General features: G+C 35.0%; 1 protein-coding gene across 1 annotated transcript; it reads right to left on the reverse strand.

Annotated features, from left to right (window-relative positions):
• Positions 1-328: 328 nt before the first annotated feature.
• On the reverse strand, positions 329-23337 carry PYROXD1 (pyridine nucleotide-disulphide oxidoreductase domain 1). Its single transcript, XM_063075124.1, has 12 exons — positions 23164-23337; positions 20977-21057; positions 15254-15373; positions 12363-12491; positions 10408-10481; positions 7903-8063; positions 7129-7229; positions 5843-5978; positions 4742-4854; positions 4013-4135; positions 1770-1907; positions 329-750 (listed from the first exon to the last, which is right to left on the reverse strand). The coding sequence occupies exons 1-12, from the start codon at positions 23245-23247 to the stop codon at positions 502-504; spliced, it is 1509 nt and encodes a 502-aa protein (XP_062931194.1). The 5' UTR covers positions 23248-23337; the 3' UTR covers positions 329-501.
• Between the last annotated feature and the right edge of the window lie 352 nt (positions 23338-23689).

Consider the following 23689-nt stretch of genomic DNA (forward strand, 5'->3'; position numbering starts at 1 on the left):
CAGCTACAGAATTCAAACAAAAAACGAATTAAGACATCAACACAAATAATATTAGCAAATAAGATATTGCTGAATCTCCATTTAGGTAAAATAAAACTATTAGCTGCCAGAAACCACAGCACTACTTTGACATTTCACAATCAAAAACTGGCTCTGGTCTACTAAAGTACATTTTGGCTAAGTAGATAACTACTTAGCTAAATGTGCTTCAAAGCTAAATCAGGAGTGAACATGTTTAAGTTTAAAACACAGAAATGAATAACGATTTTTTATGTAATAAGTGGTCAATTTTGTTAGAAAAATATATCTAAATAAATTATTTGAACTGATTTCATCCTTAGAATTTTATTTTTTTACACTTTTCAACTAAAATCATTATCACTGTTGCGTTTTTAACTTCAATATGGTCATCATTAAATCACTGCAGTCAAATAATTTTATTGACATGATTTTTTCTTTTGTCTCATTTGGAACTTTATGTGGTTTTTGAAGAAATTCTTTTTAGTCAAAATAATCTTCTATATCAATATTTGGATCTAGCAGATCTTCTCCATATGATGAAAGATTCATTTGGTTTAAAATTAAGTTTTCAAATGTTTCTTCTAAGTCAGTTTCACCAATTAAGACAGCTCCCATCATTCGCCCATTTTGCATGACGACTTTGACGTATTCTTGTCCTTTGGTACATCTCAGCATTAATTCATGATCTGAACCTAAGCCTTGTGCATTGTATTTTCCCAGCAATACAACCTATACATAGGGATAAAAAAATTATTCTCATGAATATCAAAAAGGAAACATAATGGGCAGTTATTTTGTGTCACTCTGGAATAGCCAGCAGAAAAAATATTCAACAAAATTTTACAGCTAAAAATGTCATTGGGAAAGGATTCCAAACAAGACATTTGCATGGCATGCATTAATTCTACAGATGACACTACCACACAATCTATACTAGCGTTAAAAACATCTAGTGAATACAGTAAAATATTAATGTTTGGTATTTTTAACATTAAAAATATCTAGTAAATATTGAAATATGTAGGATGTTGACTACATTAGCCTGGAGTCATTGTTTAAAGATTTAATAAGGAATTAAATTAGATCTTTCATGGACATATTACTTAATTTCCCTAAGCCTTGCAAATATATTTCTCCTTTGTAAATTAGGAAGCAAAAAACTTGCCTCTGAGTAATATAAAGAGTTAGATTAAATAAGATAATATGAGGGCTGGCCCGTGGCTCCCTTGGGAGAGTGTGGTGCTGATAACACTAAGGCCATGGGTTCGGATCCTATATAGGGATGGCCGGTTAACTCACTTGGCAGAGCGTGGTGCTAACACCACCAGGTCAAGGGTTAAGATCCCCTTACCAGTCATATTTTTAAAAAATAAAAAAATAAAAAAATAAGATAATATGTATGGGAAAGCACCTGGTTCATTCCTGAGTATAATAGCTGTTAGTACCCCTCACAAGGAAAGAATGATTCTCAAATAAAACTGAGAAATGCACAAACAGGGAACAAATCTGGAGAATTTTTTTTCCCCTCCTAACTATAAAATAGTACAGTGGTAAGGTGTGCAGTAATTATCAGATGATTAGGAATTAAAACCAGCAATAATACCAGGTGCTGATGTGCAAATGAGAAAATGTCATGTTTTGTAAAATGATTAAAACCATGTAAATTTTTATTGATGGGAGAAAATTAGATGATTGGCCATATTTACTTACAAGACTAACAAGCAAAAAAGCATTTTTTACTCTCTCACCTTATAGTTAAAAAACTTTGTTACATGAGCAAACAGTTCAAAGCTGAAATCCATGTCAATAGAGTTTCCTAAACTAGCTGCAGCCATGCACTTTGCTGCATACCATCCCATCTGTCTGGCCTGGGTCCACAGCCTCATCTGAAATAATGAAAAAATGTTATACATTATCATTTTTCATCATCATTATTTGAAAAACATTATCATCTTAACCTTGTAGATTTCCCTAAAGAGGTTCAGTGATTCACAGTCCTTCAGATCGGCTGGTTCTAACTATTATCAACATTGCCATAGAAGCAGTCACCAATGCACATTAATCAAACTGATTTGGGTATTTGTTAATTCTATCTAAACTACTGCCTCTAAAATTAAAGGATGAAACTCACCAATTATATATGTTTCAATAAAATTTCTATTGAATATTATGAAAATATTTTGGGCTACACCAGGTGAGAATAAAATTTTAGTTAACCAGTCCCCTCTTTGGAGTCTGTCAACAGCATTAACAGAGATGCCAAACTGTCACTGAGAAATTTGTCCCATTTTCTAGTAACCTTCATTTTTAGGCACTGGATAGCTAAGGCCTGCTGTGCAATTAACCTCAATGGCCAGACAGATGTATCAGTTGCTGTCCAGCCCCAAGACATCATATGAGATTCCAGCAACTGATTTGGGGAAATCCTTTAAACTCCTCTCAATGAAGATAGTATTAATTTCCCTACTATTGTATTTTTATTGTATTTCTACAAAGTCTGGGGATTCCCTGGCATAAAGGAACACCAGGCTTGGGAGTCACAGTACATTTGAGTATCAACTGTTCTACATATTTATTTAAATTTTCCAAGCCTCAGTTTCTTCACCTGAAACATAACATCAAGTACTCCATGGCTTTGGGGAGAATTAAATAAATTGGCCTACAATAAACAATGAGTTTCCTTCTACCAACAGCTACAGAATGGCTAACAGAAGTGGCCTACAAGTTTGTGTCTTGAACTATGTAAAAATAAATCAATTAGTATTCTTATTGTTTGTGCAGATTAAGAAATGGGGTCTATTAGATCAATTCAAAATAAAGAACACCTATTTATTTTTTGGTTATTTCTTTCCTGTATCAATTTATGACACATTAAAGATATAATTTATCTGAGAGTGCTTAAAATGTTTAAAAAAAAAATCCCACAAACTCCAACTCCTAATTAAGAATTTGTTACACTTATATCACAGAAATGACACAGGATGATAGCACAGAAAACTGAAAACAAGCTAGTTTGAGGCATGTTAGAAACAGGCTGAAAGCACTCTCTTATTGATTTCCCTGCTGTATTTAAAAACACAAAAAGATGAAGTTGCCTCCTGAAATATGTTTAGCTCTTCCACTACTTCACACTCCACAGTTAATCTGGGGGGGAAAAAAAATCCCTAACTGTGGAGCTGCTCTTTAACAAAGATAAGTGTTGACTGGTGTTTTTATCTCTAACATTTACTCATGTCTCTACCCCCTCCTAAGACAACCTCATCTTACCTATGGTCATTGTCTTTGATTATCTTCCTCTAGTATTTTCGTTCCACCAGTAGAAGGAGGTAGGCAACACTGTGAGGGCAAGAGGAAGTCTAGATCCAGTTGGGAGTTGTTAAGGCTGAGGAAAGCTTTTGTTATAGGAATATTTTTCAGTGATAATTACAACAGGGATAGAATAGGTTCATCCAGGAATAGAATGCTTTGTCTATATGATTTATAATCTCAGTGGCTGCTTTTGTTTTTAATGTAAAGCTGTTGTGTCCAATATAGTAGCCACTAGCCACCTGCAGCTATTTAAATTTAATTGAAAAATAAATTAAAAATCCAGTTCTTTAGTCACATTAGCTACATTTCACGTGCTTATATGACACATATGGCTTAGTGGCTACCTGACTGGATGGTGCAGAATTATAGAACATTTCATCATCACAGAAAGTTCTACTGGGCAGTGATAATACACATCTGAGAATGAAAAACAAAGTAATAACCCATAACTCTTTTTAAATTAATAGATGTCCTAGTTTACTCTAGCATTATGTAGTAACTTACCAAAAAGGGAAATTTTTTTTTTTTTTTAATATCACAAAACAACCCTGTGATAGCTTCCTACTTAAAGTAGAAAAGTAGAAAAACTGGAAAAAAAGAAAGTTGGATTTGTTGGTAGCAACCACTTTATTTTCTGATGGAATCTCTGATAAAAACATGTGATCACATATGCAGGTCTCACCTGCTGCCAGAATGGGCCAAGCTGCCAAGATGCAGTGCAGATGTCACCGGCAGCATAGATATCAGGAAGGGACGTTTGCATATGATCATTCACTTTCAGTCCACCATCTTCTCCTAGATCAAACTAGACAATGTTCCTCATAAGTGTAAGTACTAAGAAAAATGAAACATGACTTTTTCATTATAAAATAAAACAAGTCAAATTTTTACATCTTAGTATGGTGATCCTTAGTGATAAAGTGAAAAATAGCTGCAAAGTTTAGACACCTAAGCTGAATTTCCACAGATCAAATTCCTATTAAGACAGACCCATAAAAATCTTAGAATTTCCAAATTAAAAATACCCAATAACCCTCTGACTATCTCAACCATAATTACAAGGACATTCTGTTTTTGTAAGCTTCAAATGCTAAAAAGCAAAAAAATACAATCCTCTGTCTCTAAAAGAATCATAGGATTCATAGGAGATGTCAGTCTCTGATGAACCTTTAGATAAACTGTGCTGATCACATTAATGATGGCACATTTGCTGGGATGTTAACTGCGTAACCATTTTAAGTAGTAAAGAATACTGTAAATCAAGACATGAATATAAACCAAATTGTTTTCAGCCATCTTAAGTTACAGATTTGTACTAAAACATTAATTACTCATGCTTGAGAATTAGAGATGTTAACAAAGATTTAATACTTTAAAAATATTCATAGCTGGACAAAAAATTTCACCTTACACTGTTATTGTGGAGAAAAGGTTCTGTATTTGGTGTAACTCCAGTAGCACTGACAATGAAATCACAGCCATAAATCTTTTCATTGGTCAATTCCACATATACAGGCCACATCTCTTGAAAAGAAAAAAGACTTTATTCTCAAATGTAATCACCACCAATTGTCCACAGCATTATGTGAATATGATGATTAGAAAAAAAGAAAGGAAGAAAAAGGCAGGAGATGACTATACACCCCCAGTTCTTAATAATATTTATAAAATACATTTGCTAAAACAATTTTAATGCAATCAAACTCATCTTGTTTTGGGTATAATTACAAAACCATGGCACTCTAAACATTTTTCTTCCAAATTTGGACATACAAATTTAAACACAATTTATGTTGAAAACCACTTTTTAAATTAATTCTTTAAAAATCTTTTTTTAATACTTTATACTCCACTTAGAGTTTAGTCCAACTAGGTTACTCACTTTTTAGTGTTTTTCCTCACTATTCATATTCAAACTCTAAAATTCCCTTTCCCTATGGAAAAATTCAAAGAATTCAGAACGGTGGGATATTTCATACATTGAGTGTATTTGCTCAGTGTATTTCTTCAAATGACAGTAGAGTTTTCACAGGAAGTGTAGAATAGAAATTAAAAGATGTATATCTTAGTCCCAGATACAAGGTTACTTCAAAAAATTTATGGAAAGATTTGTATTATCTTTTAATTCTTTTTTTCTGTGAACTTTCTGAAGTACACTTACACACATTTTCAATCTGTTTGAATTTGGGTAAGTCACTTCACCGCTGAGCACTTCATTTTATTTCATTTTTTGTTTTGTTTTGTTCTGATCTGCAAGACATTGTGACTGACTCACCGGGATGTGACGGCCAAAGCACTATGAGCCCTACGTAAAATGCAAAACCTTATAAAATTTATTTGAAAACTTAAAGAATAAATAGTGAAATGAAGTGACTTAACATTATAAATTATGGTTTTCTTTTTACTTTTCATGTTTAAATTTGGAAATCTAAAGTTTTTCTTTTTTTAATATAATATATAGCAAGATTACATGGTCTTCCTTTTAATTATTTTTTCTTATTTTATTACTTACCTTTATCAGTTGTAACTGACTTATTATGATGGTCTCTTGGAAAAGTCAAGGACTTTTTCTTCAAAATTCTAAATTCTTCCTGAAGATAGATTTTCTTTACTTCACACATAGTTTCAATGAGAATTTTATGAGAAAACTAAAACAAAAAATTACTGGTCACTATAATACTTTCACAAAGAATGACTTGGGTTACTGATGCTGAGGAAAAAGTTTATAACACATTTTAGAAACATGTAGAAAAAAGGATTCTTATAATATAAATAAAAACACATTGGATGCCTCAAAATAAGCCTTTCAATTTCTGTGTATGAAATGAGTGAGCAGAAATTCATTCAGTACTTAAGAGACCTAGAATTGCATTGGCAGATAGCATGGAGGGTATGCTTTGTTAATCTAAACCTCCTTGATAACTACATTTATACTTTTTTAAAATTACAATGGTGATAGTCTCTAAAAACTTCTTTAGGGCAGGTCTATCTTGACTTATTATTATATCCGAGAACCTTAGTAAAATGGCAGGAAGATAGATACTCAATAAATATTTATATAACTAAATTGTTGAAGTTCTTGGGTTAAAAACACAATATTAGGATCTGAAGGTGCAGAAATGATTTTGCATAATTTCCATCAGATAAAAAAAATGAGACCATGTACCCAGCCCTCCCCACCGAGACCTACCCAAAGCTGAAAATCACTGCTTTAAAGAAATCACACACAATAATAAAGGACCGCATGCATGTGTCTTACCATATTTAAATATCAGAGCCTTTTAACTATTAAAAATGAAAATATTTAATAAATTAATAAAACGAAGTCATCTGCTTAGTCAATGAAGATATTGTGTATTTTATGAATCCATCTAATAACCTTTATAATAATATAAGTTTACTACATTCATCTGCAGTGACCTTTAAGAGTAATTTAAAATAGGACAGGTGTACTTACTATAGTCTGTGTATGGTGATCTCTACCCCTGGAGAGTTAAAAAGAAGGCTAAAAGCAAGTTTTAGATGAATTTGATATTCGCCTATCTTTGGTGGGCAACTGGGCCAAGTGGCTTTGAAGTCCTTTCATAGCACTATGGATTTTAAGTAAAGTGACCTAACAATTCTTTGACTAGATATGAGGGTACTTCAAAAAGTTCATGAAAATATTTGTATTGTCTTTTAATTCTGTTTTTCCATGAACTTTTAGAAGTACCCTAGAATTTGTAACGTTTCTTTAACAAATGGTTCAAGAATTTAAAATCACATTTAGACATGTTTAATCAGTGTATGAAAACATACTTCTTTTGTTCCTTTAAGATTCAAGCCTTCATGCCAATCTGGTCCCAAGGCACTGCCTACATTATCAGCTTTAGCTTTGGTTCTTGATTCCTTTTTCTTTCCTGAAGAGATGAAATCAAATGATATAAAAATTGCCATGAAGAAAACTATGACTTTAGGCAATGTAATGATTCTCTTACATACCTACATACATACAGCATAACTAAACTAAGTTATCTATATTAATAATTTTATTATTTTAATATTGTTATAGAATTATAAAATGGATCATCTTTCAATAGTGTGGATTACAACAACTCATCATATCTTTTGGATGTTACATACATTGGTTAACTTGAAGAGTAGGAAAATTAGCCATCAAATTTTCAAAATTTTGTCAATTTGTAGCACCTCAAAACTTACAAAATTCTTATTGAATTTATAAGACAAAAGTTTAAGAACAGTGAGGTTTTTATTAGTTTTTAAATTCACTGCATTTTTTACGATATTACCTTAGGTGCTAACCAATTGTAGCATCTGTTTGCAAAGATGCAGATGGGCTCATTTACTTAATTCACTTTAAACATTCTGTCTTAATTATATGTGTGTTTGTGTGTGTGCGCATGCGCATGCACGCATGCGCTCTAGAATATCTGAAAACTCCCTGTAAAAATTTAGAAATGTTATCCGTATTTGTATCTCCCAAATATATTTTACTAAATTTTTTACAGCCCCTTTAAATGTGGTTAAAAAAAAAAAGTTTCATCTGAGAATTAATGAATTAGACGTATTTACTTTCAGCTGTGTATCGGGTTCTTTTCTGTGCAATGTTAGCCTCTGATTTTTCAGCAACGAGCTTTGAAGTCAAGAATTCAGCTGCTCCTGCATCGAAGAAAGTATTCCCAATGGCTTTATCTTTAATGGCCCAAATCACTTCACAGCCTTCGATTTCATATCTAAAAGGAATATTAAGGTTACTTACAGTAATTTCAAAAGTTTAAGTAAAAACCTTTGTACCCAAAGATGACAATTATCTTCTAAAGCAAAAGTAAAGAACATATTTTAAGGCAAATTGGGAAAGACTGATTATAGAGAGGAATGTAACATTCTTTAAGGATATGGGTTAAAAATAGAAAAGTTAGTAAAAAATTTTAACCTGTAAGTGAAAAGAAAGAACCTGTAGGTGACAAATGTATGTACTGAATATCAAGTAAAATTTCATTATAGTAAGTATCATTTAAAAGTGCTCAATTTCTATAACATATTTGTTATATGTATGTCCCCCATGGTTCTCAGGAGTAAGCAGTGCTTTATTTGGTTATGGTATAATCAATGATGGATGGATGTTATATAGCTGCAACACAGAGATTTCAGTTTATGGGGAGAACATTCTATTTGATGCTTCTCAGGTCATATAGCACTGCTGATTAGCGAAACCAGAATGTACACACATTTGGTAATAAATTTTATATTTCAGTTTATATATAGGCATATAGTTATTATGAAATGCTTTCCTTTTTATAAACTGGAAATTTCTCTATATTATCATTTTTCACATTTTAAAGTAGCATAACAGTATAAGACATACAGTGTAGTTTAAAATACTGGTGATTGACTAGCAGGGCAAAGTTATTACAAGTAACCACCAGAAGTAACTGCTGTATTTGCTCTACCTCACAGAACACCCTCTAATTCTCTTCTAACTTGAACTATGCTCTCAGCAAGATACACAGGCTTAAAGGTAAATCATGCATAGGGGAAATACTGCTTTCATTTTTAAAACCACTCTAAAAAAAACAGACAACAGTGATATTACAGTTTTGTAAGATTATGAAAAACTATGTCTGTTTGAAAAGGAAAGGATTAACTTACACTTGGAAGGAAAAAACAGATAATAACTGAAATAAAAGTGTGTACTGAAAAAAATTAGTATTAGCCTAAGTGGAACACCAGGGCTATTAAAGAATATAAAGGGTTTGGATAGGTCATTTTCATTACGAGAGACAAATACCTAATCATTCATTGGACTTAAACTCAGAGAATAGCACTACATGTGACCTGTCTTAAATTATCAAAGAAGAGCTTGCTGAATACAAAATTACGAATTTTATCCGATTATACAGTCTTCAATCTTCAACCTAAAGAAAATGTGGAATAAATGTGAAACTTTAAACTTCTGAAGATAAGAAAGCTTATAAATGCAAATCATAATTATTAGAATACTATTAAGTGATATTTTTGGTGATAGCTGATGGATAAAATCTGTCATGTATTTTTATATGTAAAGATTGTTTTTTTCTGCATTTCTCCATACAATGCCACGACCTTTGTAATCACAATAATGACTGCCACCCCTAGTACACAGGCAATTTAAGAATTCTTACAGCCTTCCATCCTGTAAAAGAGGGGCAAAAACCTAGTCTGAGAGTTGGAGTGAATTAAGTGAGCAAAGACAGGGCTTTGGCAGATTCCTTATTTTGATTCACATTTGTCCTCTTTGTGGTTTGACCCAACTTTCTGGCCTGAAAAAGATCCAGACTATTTCAAGTCAGCCATCTGCTGGAAGATGAAACCACAAAGAAACTCAGTCAAAGCTCTGCGGCCACAGCAGGATATTTCTCAATGTTTTTTGAATTGAAATATCATCTTAACATGAAAATATTTCATATTAGTCAATGTATTCACATTTCTCAAACTTCCTAAAACCAAGAGCCAAGAGTACCACAAACATTTTGGGTTTCATTGGCCACACAGGTAACATAAATGAGGGAAGCAGAATGGGTATAAGCAATAAAAAGTGATAGGGGCTATAACTAGAAACTTCTAAAGGTGTATACATTGAAATTATTATTATTATTATTTTTCCCGGTAAGGGGATCGCAACCCCCGGCATGGTGTGGTCTGCACCACGCTCAGCCATCCCTATATATGATCCAAACCCGCAGCCTTGGTGCTACCAGCGCCGCACAGTCCTGAGTGAGCCACGGGGCCGGCCCTGAAATTATTTTTAAACACAGTACATGTTTATAATACACATTTATGGGTCAAATCTGACAGTCACCAATATATGACCCCTTAAGACCTAAAACATTCCTGAAACATTTATGTTTTATAAGGAAATTTCTGCAACTATGGATTTCATGAAAGGTAAAAAATAAAATGGATTTTTCTCCTTGGAAACATAATAAAATCAATTATATTTATCTTTTGATTTTCAGGATAAATGATGGTTTCTAGTGTGCCAATAATCACATAAATCAAAGAGCAATTCTTAAATAATATTTAAAAACATATACTTACACTAACTCAAGTGCAATACCACCGTTCCCTATGATCATTATTCTTTTAGCTTCTGTAAGCTGTTTCTGAAATTCCTATATTAAAAAGAAAATAAGGAGATAGTGTTTTGTAATAGTGAGCAATACCTGAAGCAAGATCCTAAAAACTTAAGTATTTTATCTCATTTACAAAGGAACAAAAAAATAAATCTCACTTTCCCACTCTGCCAGGATGTACCCTCCCAATTAATATTACAAATGTTCGCCTTTATGTTCCCCTCCCAAGCTGCCTTTATAGCAATGCCTCTCCTGATTTTCCTTGCCTTTTATGTCGTTACATTTAGAGTACTTCAGAATTTCAGCAACGGGCATTTTCTTTAGTTTATCACATTTCCAACTATTTGACCAAATTAATTATTCTTTCTTTTTGCCTAGCCTCTCAGTTGACACATTTCCCTAGAATCACTCAACTCCTAAAACTTTGAGGAATGAGCAGCATAGCAGCATAGTGGTTAAAAGCACAGACTCTGGAGTCACTGGCTCTAGCAGTTATTAACTGGATGAACTTGTGCAACGTGCTTAACCTCCTATGCCTCAAGTTCATCCACTGTAAGTAGAAATTATAAGTGACTGATCTCTTAAGCTTTCTGTATAGATTACGTGAGATGATGTAGATAAAGCTGTTAGGTGTAGTAGGCATATAATGATGTCTGATATTTACTAGAAAAAATATTATCATTACAAGACAGCGAATTGATGCCTCCACACCCCCCAAAAAAGACCACAATGAGCTTGGAGAAGCCAGTTGTCATTTTTGACATTTTAAAAAGCACAGAATAGTTCCACTGGTTCTGAATGACAACTGAACAGAAAAATTCCTCCTACTACTAAGTTACCATTTCTAATGAATTGACCCCAAAACGAATAGTATTCACTAAAATTGACTTCTTTAAAATTCCACAAGAAAAAAACCCTTAAGTTAATTTTAGTTTGTCCTTCATTGAGGGGAGTGCAATTTAAGAAAGATCTGTAAAAAGCACGGGACACAGAGATGAAGGCTTAAATTCAAATTGTAAATCTGATAAAACAGCTACTTTAAATACTTAATTTCTCAACCTCTAAAGTTTCCTATTTGTAAAGTGGGAGTAATACCTGTCACAGAGGATTATGAGGATTCAATGAGTTCATGTCTGTAGAAGGCCTAGCTAAAACAGTGATGAGCTCAGTCTCTATTAATATGAACCTAAAGTGTTTACAAGAAGATAATCAAGTTCTTTTAGTTTTCTCTAAATTCCTAATTATTTGACTAAGAGAATAGGCTGATAGAAAACATCAATTTTCAAGAAGATAAAATATTATATAAATGCAAAATCATTATCTCATAGGACAGAACAGAAACAAGCTTGAGGTAAGACAGTACTGTGATGAAACCAAGTATAGCTTCTTGGCAATAAGGATTAATAAACCCTGAAATAAATTACCCAAAGTTGTATTCTGCCCGTACAGAATTTTCACCTGTTGGGATAGTTTATCACTGTTCTAAGTCAGAGCGATAAATCAACTGACTTTTTCAGTTCTATAATTCTATCATGACTGTGTCATATAGATCTTTTGAATATTAATTTCTTTGCTGGAGAAGAACATCAGTATATTTTGGATATTCTTTACCTTCTTGGAAAAAGACATTATTTAGGTTGCAAATCACATATTCACATAAAGAAGAGTAACAAATATGTGTGTTACACAAATTCTAACATTTAGCACAGTTGTTATATCTGAGTTAACCAAAAGAACACAGGACATCAGCATGAACTAAAAAACAGGATAAATTATCAACTAAAAACAAACTGAAATTGGCAGTAACAAAAAATTATAACCACTCTCTGGTTTATGGGTCATGAAACAAAAACCTCTGCTCTTAGTTTAGGAATTAACATTATAAATGGGACACTTTGGTTCGGATGTAGAAAAAGTTACCTGAGCACTGTCTGTATCACGGATTCCTAATATATAAGGATTTCCTTCACATATCAACTTTGGTTTAGCTCCAGCACACAGACAGAGTTTCTTATATACATATTGACTGCCATCTTCTGTTAAAATGCACTGTAAAGACATGAGCAAAAAAGGAAGAGGGGAAACATTTATACATGTATATGATTTTACTGTAAATTAAAAGTTCAATAAGACAAAAGCAAAAAATAAAGTAAGGTTGCCTCTTGGTGGCACTCAATAGTTCGATACAGCAATTGCGAAACTAACTGAATATCAGAATACATTTTCTAATCCAGTGATTCTTAATCACTTTAGAGTCGTGAACCATTTTGAGAATCTGATGAAAACTAGTCTTTCTCCCCTGCAATAAAAAGGTACATTCACACAAAGTTTTATATTAAACTTCAGGTAATCTCATTATATTTAGAAAGGTATGTTGACCTCACGTTAAAAACTAAACTTTAAGAAATTTTTTAATTGAGCATTTTTATCATATTATACCTGAGACAAGCCTTGATGAAGATTTCCGATCTCAGTGTAAGTTACTATAAGAAGACCTAGTGATTCTAATTGCATCATACCTTAATATTTGTTTTTATTAATAGGTATTTAGGCTGCAAATCACTTATTCATGTAAAGAAGAGTAACAAATATGGGTGTGGTAGAAAAGGCTACAATATGTCTTCTTAATCTAAAAAGATCAGAAATGCCAAAAAATAGTATTTATTTTTTTAAGTACTTCACTAAAGAATCACTTTACTAGCAAAATAAATGCTTTTGGGGGATATTTTAATATAAGGGAAAACCATGTTTTAAACTTTAATCCTAGCATGTATTGACTTTAAAGTTATTTATATTAATTTTTAGTAACATCAAGTCTAGAAATACATATTAGAGGTACATATTGTTTTTGTTCCTTAATATTGAAAGCAAATCTACATATAAGTAGTAGCCTTTAGAAAGCAGATAAATATGAGGGTACTACAAAAAGTTCATGGCAAAACAGAACTGAAAGATAACATGAATCTTTCCATGAACTTTTTGCAGTATCCTCATATAAATGCATACTACCATGAAATGTGCTCAGCTTTGTTTGAATGGCTTAGGGGTTAACATTTGTGCCAAGTGTTTGATTTACAAAACTTGGCAGATCACATCATAGCACTCAATACCCACTGAGAGATTTATTACCCAATTTAACTCTTCAGCTGCATAACAAATACATAAAACTGATAATCCAACATAACACAATCCATAGAGAAATTTTATGCATCTTTCTTCAGATAATCTGGTTAGAATTTTATCTGATGGAAAAAGTCAGTTATAGTCACTGGCCAAACTTAAAAAATAATTCACATTTAGCTACTATAGAAACAAACAGCACAAACACAAAAACTCTTCATTAGCTACTGTTAAATTCTGGGAAGTAGACATGAAAGTAAAACACACTACCTGTAATTCACTAAGGAATGTAAAGGAAAATGGCTGGGTAAAAGAATGCAAGCAGAAATGCACCACATGTGGCGTACTTTCCAAATGGTAATGGCAGCACTCTGATCCATTCAAATGCACTAATACATAAATTCCCTCACAATTCATTTAGTGTACTTTTGAAAGCCCACCTCAATTTGCAAAATTAACTGACATGGATGTTACCTGGAATATGTATTACCACTACAAGCATTAAGAACTTTGGTCTGCGGATTCAGATTTTTTATTTTTTCCTCATAAAACCCAGTACTTTTTCTTACTGTTCTTCTCTCAAATTATTTGTGTTTCAAATGTGGTATACATATATGTTTTTTCCTACAACAGAATTCATAAATTAGAGCTGCCTTACAGAAACGACTACAAACCCTACTTCCCATCTTGCCTAAAATTCATCTGAGGATATTGTAAATCATCTGACAGCATCCTTTCCTGAGACTGTCTTATTCATTCTCAGATGCAAAGGGTTGAGTCCTGCTGAGTTTATAGCAGAAATCTCACCCAAATCAGGGATATTCTTTCCAACTACACTGTCCCTGTCTTAGTTCAGACTTTCCAATTTGGTTGTTGGCCAGGAGCCACTTGCTCTCCATCAGTTCACCTTTGACACAGTGTCAGGTATATCTTCCTAAAAAAAAAATCTACTTTATAATCCCTGACCTCACTTAAAATCATTCTGTAATATCTCTTGAATGTAAAATAAACTCAACTTCTTAGAATAACATAAAAAGCCCTTCACAATCTTTTTTCTCTAGTTTTGTTTACCAATCTCCTTTACTGATCTATATTCCAATCCCTTTGATATCCTCACTATTCCTCATGCCCCTTTTCCTTCCTTTGGGTCTTTGAACATTCCATCGCCTCTTCCTGGAATGCCCTTTTCCACCTGAGAACTTTTAAAATTCACCCATCTTTTAAAATTCAGCTCAAATATATTATTCCCTCAGTGAAGTTTTCCCAAATCCCTAGTAAGAGTACTTTGATAATATTCCAGTGACTCTGCTTTTCACGTTCCCATATAATTACATGGCATGCGTATCTATATTTGCTATGACACTGACAGCTCCCATGAGCAGGTACCTTGTATTATTCCTATTGTATTGCAGCACCTAATACAGTATCCAGAACACAGTGGATACTTTTATAAACATTAATGTAATTTGAAATGTGAAAACTAAAATGCCAAGCCAAACTGACTGATTACATAATCCCAGTAAACTCACACAAAGTGTAAATTTTTCTAATAATGGAAATCAATGTCACTAAATTTCACATATTAGGGACTTAAATGGTGGTAGTAGCAGTGGCAGGGTAAAAGGAAGGCAAGCAAAACATCACCAAGATCTAAGAAAGGAAAATGTCTGTAAGAAAAAAAATTATCTTACGTGTTCTTTGCTCTTCAGTTGCTTTACTCCAGATTCTATAACCTTAATGTTGGGAAAGCGATTTTCTAACATGGTACTTGGTTGTTCTTCAACATCAAATTCTTCCAATATTTTAGAAACCTATATTAGATCAAAGAGATAAAAATATATATATATTTTAAAAAATATTTTCTATCAAGAATCTTAAATAATAAAAATACTTTCATTTGTTTTTATACACTACTATTTCATGTTCATGAAACAAGGAAGTTAGCTAACTACATTAAATACAGTGGAAAGAGGACTAGACTGCATTTTAATAAGACTTGAACTCAAATATTAGTTCTCCTACTCCCGGGCAAGTCAGGTAAGTCACTGAGCCTTACTAATAATAACTTTAGAAATTACACAAGACATGAATACGTGACATGCTCTTTTTTAACACTAAACAAACAATACATAATATAGAGTAAAATGTTGAAGTCCTACCCCCCCTCCCGCCCCCTCCAAGATAACCGCTAGTGACTTTTTGGTGTATGTTCTATATTTTTAATCTTTGTATCTTGCATGCCTAGCACATTGGCTGATATATAGGTGCTCAATAAATGATAAAGAAGGATGCCATTTCCTACTGCTGAATATTTACAATAACTGCCATTTATATTTTATTTCAATGCACTTTCACATCCATTAGTACATCTTAAGCTCACAACCTTGTTAGGCAAGCAATGAAAGTATTAACTTAATATTACAGGTGAAGCAACTCAGATACACAGATTTGCCAAGGCTGCACAGCCAGTATGTAACAACATCCAGCCTAGAACCCAAGTTTTTTCCTTCTATTCTATAAAATTTACAAAATTGACAAAAACTGAACTCAGGTATTACAGCTTTAGGATTATTACACAGAATTAAGTCTCCTAGAAAGGTGATCATGAGACCCAGATATATATATATATATTTCTCCTATGTATGTGCTCTTAGCCTGAAATTAAATATATACTTTTTCTTAAAGACTAATAGTTATAATTTGTTCTCTGCTTCTCCCAATCCTGTAACTCTTTTGGCTGTACCTAGGTACTAAGATATCTTATGTATCTCTAAGCATGTTATAAAAGGAAAACATAGTATATGGCACTAGGAGCTCACAGCATGAAAAGTTATATTCTATTATCTGGAAATTATAAGGGAAAACATTAAATCAAAAACTATGGCTGTGGTCTTCATTGATGTGTGAGAAGAAAGATCAGAATTTGTTTTTCATATTTAAAAAAACTTATTTTGCATACACTTTATAAATTCATAATTACAGCTCATGCATATGAGTACATGCATATAATTTATTAATATATAAATACACATATATTGGGACATGAGCATAAAACTTTTTAACAGGTGAGGTACAGAATCCAAAAGTCTGGAGACCACTCTTCTATGACCCAAGTGATCTTACACTCCTATTATAATATATAATACAAATTAATGGAACTACAAAATGTTCTGAAATGCTTATTACACATCTGAAACATTAACTATCTGCAAGCACAGTCATATCCCTCCAGGATTGGTTCCAGGACACCCCACAGATACCAGAATTCACGGATGCTCAAGTCCTTGATATAAAATCATGTAGTATTTGCATATAACCTATGTACATCCTCCTATATCCTTCCATATACTTTAAATTATCTCTAGATTACTTATAATATCTAATACAATTTTAATGCTACATAAATAGTTATACTGTATTACTTAGGGAATAATGACAACAGAAAATGTCTGTACGTGTACAATATAGACGTGACCACCCATCTTTTTTTCCCAAGTAATTTCAATGTGTAGTAGGTTGAATCCACAAACATGGAACCCAGAGATATAGAGCGCCTACTGTATAAACTTAGCTTGTAAGCATTTTTCTTCTGATTAGTAAACATACACATACACCTACCCATATTTATAATAATATATATACATACAGGCATACCTCGTTTTATTGTGCTTTGCATTTCACAGATATTACGTTTTCTGAAATTAAAGGTTTGTGGCAACTCTGCATCAAGCAAGTCTACTGGCACTATTTTTCCAACCCATGTGCTTACTTTGTGTCTCTATGCCACATTTTGGTAATTCTCTCAATATTCCAAACTTTTTCATTATTGTATCTGTTATGGTGATCTGTGATCGGTGATCTTTGATGTTACTATCAGGACTGTTCTGAGGCACCATGAACCACGTCCATATAAGATAGCAAACTTAATCGATAAATGTTGTGTGTGTTCTGACTGTTCCACTGACTAGCCGTGCCCTTTCTCCCTCTCCTTGGGCCTTCCTATTCCCTAAGACACAACAATACTGAAATTAGGCGAATTAACAACCCTACATTTAGAACAATTAATAACCCAACAATGGCCTCTAAGTGTTCAAGTGATAGGAAGCATCACATGTCTCTCACTTTAAATCAAAAATTAAAAATGATTAAGCTTAGTGAGGAAAGCATGTCAAAAGCTGAGACAGGCCAACAGCTAGGCCTTTTGTACCAAACAGTTAGCCAAGTTGTGAATGCAAAAGAAACGTTCTTGAAGGAAATTAAAAGTGCTACTCCAGTGAACAAATGATAAGGGAAACAAAACAGCCTTACTGCTAATATGGAGGAGGTTTTAGTGGTCTGGATAGAAGATCAAACCAGCTACAACATTCCCTTAAGCCAAAGCCTAAACCAGAGCAAGGTCCTACCTCTCTTCAATTCTACAAAAACAGAGAGAGGTGAGGAAGCTGCAGAAGAAAAGTTTAAAGCTTGCAAAGGTTGGTTCCTGAGGTATACGGAAGAAGCTGTCTCCATACCACAAAAGTGCAAGGTGAAGCAGTGAGTTACCCAGAAGATCTAGCAAAGATCAGTGATGAAAGTGGCTAACTCTTAATGACAGATTTTCAATGCAGATGAAACAGCCTTATATTGGAAGATATCATCTAGGACTTTCATAGCTAGGGAGAAGTCAATGCCTGGCTCCAAATCTTCAAAAGACAGGCAGACTCTCTTCTTAGGAGCTAATGCAGCTGGTGATTTTAAGTTGAAGCCAATGCTCATTTGCCATTCCAAAAATCCTAGAGTCCTTAAGAAGTATGCTAAATCTACTCTGCCTGTGCTCCATAAATCGAATGACAAAGCCTGAATAACAGCACATCTATTTGCAGCATGGTTTACTGAATATTTTAAGCCCACTGTTGTGACCTACTGCTCAGAAAGGATTCTTTTCAAAATTACTGTTCACTAACAATGCACCTAGTAATCCAAGAGATCTGATGATGTGCAAGGAGATGAATGTTTTTTCCATGCTTATAGCGCATGGATCAAGGAGCAATTTTGACTTTCAAGTCCTATTATTTAAGAAATACCATAAAGCCATAGCTGCCACAGATAGTAATTCCTCTGATGGATCTGGGCAAAGTAAATTGAAAATCTTTTGGAAAGGATACATCATTCTAGATGCCATTAAAACATTCGCAATTCATGGGAGGAGGTTAAAATATCAGCACTGACAGGAGTTTGGAAGAAGTTGATTCCAACCCTCATGGATGACTTTGAGGAGTTCAACACTTTCTTGGAGGAAGTAACTGCAGATGTGGTAGAAATAGCAAGAGAACGAGAATTAGAAGTGGAAACTGAAGATGTGACTGAATTGCTGCAATCTCATGATAAAATGGATAAGAAGTTCCTTCTTATAGATGAGCAAAAAATATGGTTTCTTGAGATGAAGTATGGTTTCTTTCTCTTGGTGAAGATGCTGTGAACATTGTTGAAATGACAACAAAGGATTTAGAGTATTACATAAATTTAGTTGATAAAGTAGAAGCAGGGTTTGAGAGGACTGACTCCAATTTTGAAAGAAGTTCTACTGTGGGTAAAATGCTATCTATCAAACAGCATCACATGCTACAGAGAAACCTTTCATGGAAGGAAGAGTCAATTGATAGGGCAGACTTTATTGTTGTCTTATTAAGAAATTGTCACAGCCACCCCAACCTTCAGCAACCACCACCCTGGTCAGTCAGCAGCTGTCAACATCAAGGCAAGATCCTCTGCCAGCAAAAAGATTTAGACTTGTTGAAAGCTTAGATGACTGTCAGCATTTTTTAGCAATAAAGTATTTTTTAATTAAGGTATGAAATTGTTTTTTGAGACACAATGCTATTAATAGACTACAATATAGTATAAACATAACTTTCATATGCACTGGGAAACCAAAAAATTTATGTGACTTGTTTTATTGTGGCAATCTGGAACTGAACCCACAATATCCCCAAAGTATGCCTGCATATTTGTATGCATATTTAAATATGCATAACATCTTTCCTGAAAAGAATCTCAAGAATCTCACTGAAAACTTTCTGAGAAGCAATTCTAAGTGGGCGGAAAAGATGGAAGAAAAAAAAATAGAAGAAATTCAGTATCATTCTGGGTGCTTTTGGTATTCAATCTGAATAATTCTAAATTATTCAGTTTGAATAATTCTAAACTATGAGCCTTGTTAAAATGACTATCAAAAGAACATTTGTCATTTTAAACAAAACACTCCCGCATGTGTGGAAGTAATATCATTAAGATGACAAAGTAGGAGATTCCAGCCTTTAGCACCCCACAAAAAAACAAATACAGATAGCTATTCACAAATCAAAACAGCCCAGAGAGTGCTCAAGGACCCCTTAAAAAATGTGCAGCAACAGTGTGGAGCAAAAAGTATGGAGATTATCCAAATAGAAAAAATCACTGGTGCGAGTGGCATATTTGAGACACCAAGAGATCGCCAGGAACAAAGAAGAAATGCCAAGGAACTCTGCTTAGCGGGAACCACCATGTCCCCAGCAACCTGCTCTGCAGAGGAAACTGTTATCTCTTGCAAATGAGGTAACCAACAACCATTCCTAACAACCCCACAGAAGGAGACGTGGCTGCACACCTCTCTCCCTATAAAGAAGGGGCCAATGTTGAACCACTTGAGGAAAGGAACCACCACCTCTCCCAACCCCATGAGTGTCCCAGTCCCGGAGCCACAGCCACTCTGAGAGTGCCCACATCTTAGACCCAGGATCCGTAGCTGCACTGGGCTCACCCATGTCTCAGACACCATAGTCATTGCCACAGCAAGCTAGTTTGCACTCAAGGTAGAACCAAGGGCAGGCTCAGCCGCCATAGAGAGCAAGACCCCGCCCCAACCCCAGAGCCACCCTAACTCTGCACACATCTGCGTTCCCATTCTTGGCTCTCGGCTACTTCACAAGCATCCGCACCTTGCATACTGTTACCAGTGCAGCAGCAGGGGTGCCTGTGCACCAGGCAACAGTGCCATTACCACCCCAGATCCCAGAGTCTGTAGTCTCTCTGTGTGTGCCTGTGCTTAAGCCTCAGCTCCATGGTTGTTCTATGCGTGACACTCATTAGACACTAGTATCACCACCACTGCATGTGAGCCCCCAAGGCAGACCCAGTGCAAAGAGGGGTCTTCTCAGCCACAACTTTTCATAAATGTGAGGTAATGCCTATGTTGAACAGCTTGATTTAACCATGTATATCTGTAATTCCACAACGTATATATGTATCAAAACATCACGCAGTAAACCATAAATATACACAATTTTTATTGTTATTAACAAAAGGAAAAAAAAAACACTACAGTTACTCTAACTGCTATGCAAGTTATTACAACTTTTTCAAATTAATACTAAGACAGTTATACGAAGGTTCTTACCTGCCTGAAATTTGTAACTGCTTTAACAACAGGGGAAGCTGTTACCAGGAGAATATCTTCTGATGGAAACTGAATAGCCAACTTATTTTTAAAGAGAGAGAGAGAAAAAAAAAAACAGGATAAATAACTTTAGGTATTGGTATAAATCATGTGTATGGTACAAATGATGTGTATAGAGGGATAGGGATAATGCAACTTTAATAATGTTATTAACACAGGAAATTAAAAACCCACTGTTCCTCATCTAAAGGTCTCCATTATCCTGGATCTTGTTCATGGGGCAGTGATGAGTAATGTTAAACTCTGATATTGAAAAAATGAGTAATACATTTATACTAAACATTAACAAAGACCTCCCGAACAAGAAAAGTAACATGAAGAAGTTTCCCCTATTTACTTAAACTATTCTGTATTCCAATTTAAAGTTATTGTACAGGATGAGAAGAAACTACCTCCCTAATTAACAGTTAAAACTAACTTCTGTTTCTTTTAAGACAGCATTTTCATTTGCCATCAATGGGATGAGGTGAAAGCACTCTCAATATTAAACACTTAGAATCTTAGTCTGACTTTTCCCAAGTGCTGTGGCACTCTCCTATACTTCCTCTTCCAACTGGTATATATTCAGAGAAAACAAAGACATTTTAATATAGCTTTAAAAAAAAATAAGAAATTTAACTTGCTATTTTTTCATTATTTTCCTCTAGCTACAACCTCCCTTTGAACTTTTTGAGAGCGTTCTTTTAAGTCCCCATCTGGTTCCTCAGCTCCACCAACCTCTATAATCTGGCTTCTGTTCCTACTATAGCAATAAAACTGAGCATGCTAAATCACCTATACATCTTTAAAATCCATAGGATTCAATCTTTTTAGTCTTACCTTCTTTGAACTTTCTACAATATTTAACAATATTATCGTTCTCTCCATCTTTCTTATCTTGGTATATTCTGAATTTATCTACATCTTTTCTATTTCCATTGCTAAATAAGGTCCTCAAAATTTCTTCACACTATTGAAATCACCTTCAAATTGGCCTTCCAGTCTCATATATTAACAGCTTCCTCTGCCCCAAACACATAACCCATCATCTTTCAAAATTTTTAATTCAGTCATGTTACTTCACTGCTCAAATCACGTGACTACTTTGAAATTCTTAAATTCTTAGCATAATTTATAAGACTCTTTCTGACCTGATTCTGCCACCCTGCCCTGCTTCAATCTCTAGTCACCTCTCCCAAGCTCCTGGATGGCGCCATGCTTTTCCACTGGAGAGTATATTGCCTCCATTTGGAATGTCTTTCTTTTCTTGACTATCTAGTGAACTTTCACTCGTTCCTTCATACTAAGAGGATACCTCCTTAGAAAGAAGATACCTCTTCCCTAATTCAATCCCTGTCAACTCCACAGACACGCCTAAGACAACGGGTAACACAATGATTAAATGATCCATTTATATGTCTCTTCCATTAGACTGTGAGTCCCTAGTATGGCGGTACCATGCTGTTTATATTTGACTACTGGACCCTTACGAAAGTGCCTGGATCATAGGTGTTTACTTGGTGAATAAACAAAAAATATACACGTAAAGATTAAAAGTTAAAAAACACTTGAATTTCTTGTATTATTTCTTATGACCTCAGTTTCCTTTTTTCAGCTTGTTTACGTTATATCAACAAAATACTCTAGTCCTTTCTGGAATACACACACGTAAATGAATATATACGGCCTGGTTATTCACTCTAAGAAAAGCATTTCCTGCGTGTATTTAATCCTGTGCGGATAGCAGTTTATTAATTAGTTACAAGGCACTAAAGACTTGGCACCTATCTGAAAACTGAATTAAATCCATTAAGGTAACTAAGGACTTAGTTTTCTGTCCAAATACGAAACCCTCTTGTCTGCTTTAGCGTCACTAGGACCAGGGCCTAGTTCGGCCAGCTTTGCTTTTCCCCACTGTAATTTTCTCCCCAGTCCTCCCTGCGCCTCAGACGGAGCTTGCGAGGTACTGAGGACATCATCTGGGGACTACCACGCAGTCTCTAGTATCCCGGAACAAGAAAGAGTGCGCAGAACCGGCGCGGCAAAAGAGGGACCCGGAAAAGGACAAGATGGGGAAGAGGCCGACCTCTGGCGCCACCGCCTTCGGGGTCGGGGGAGGAGGCGGAGCCGCCTGTGCGCCCGCCCTACCTGCTCCGCGCAGGTGACGCCCGCGATGCCGCCGCCGACCACCACGAACTTCCCCGCCGTCGACGGAGGGCGCGCTGCCTCCATGCTCGCCGACTCCTAGTGGGGTGCTGAATAGGGTGGGGGCCACTGGACTCTTCACGGCCGTGGAGGAAGCCGGCGCAGGGCGCTCACTTCCGGTGCCTGAGGCGGAGACTCAGGCCTACGGGTGCCCGGGAGCTCACACTTAGACCTCCTGCGTATCCGCCATAGGACGAGTTTCAGACGCACGGAGGCGTCGTTTCCGGGGCTTGGCGTTCCTACTACTACACGTGAACGCCGTTTTCCCGCAAGGATTTGATAAACAAAAGAAAAAATTAAAATAAAGACGGGTCGCCAGAAGAGGTTTGGCAAATTGCTTGTCTGAGGATAGACTGTCGTTCTCACGGCGCAGAGCATCCGTAACGTAAATGAATTGCCCCGAAGTTCCCGCTGTCGTTCCTGCCAGAAGCGAGACGGAGGCTCTGATCTTCAGCTCTTAGTGGTAGAA

This window comes from Cynocephalus volans, chromosome 12, assembly GCF_027409185.1.
Source record: "Cynocephalus volans isolate mCynVol1 chromosome 12, mCynVol1.pri, whole genome shotgun sequence".
In the NCBI taxonomy this organism is placed as follows: domain Eukaryota; kingdom Metazoa; phylum Chordata; class Mammalia; order Dermoptera; family Cynocephalidae; genus Cynocephalus; species Cynocephalus volans.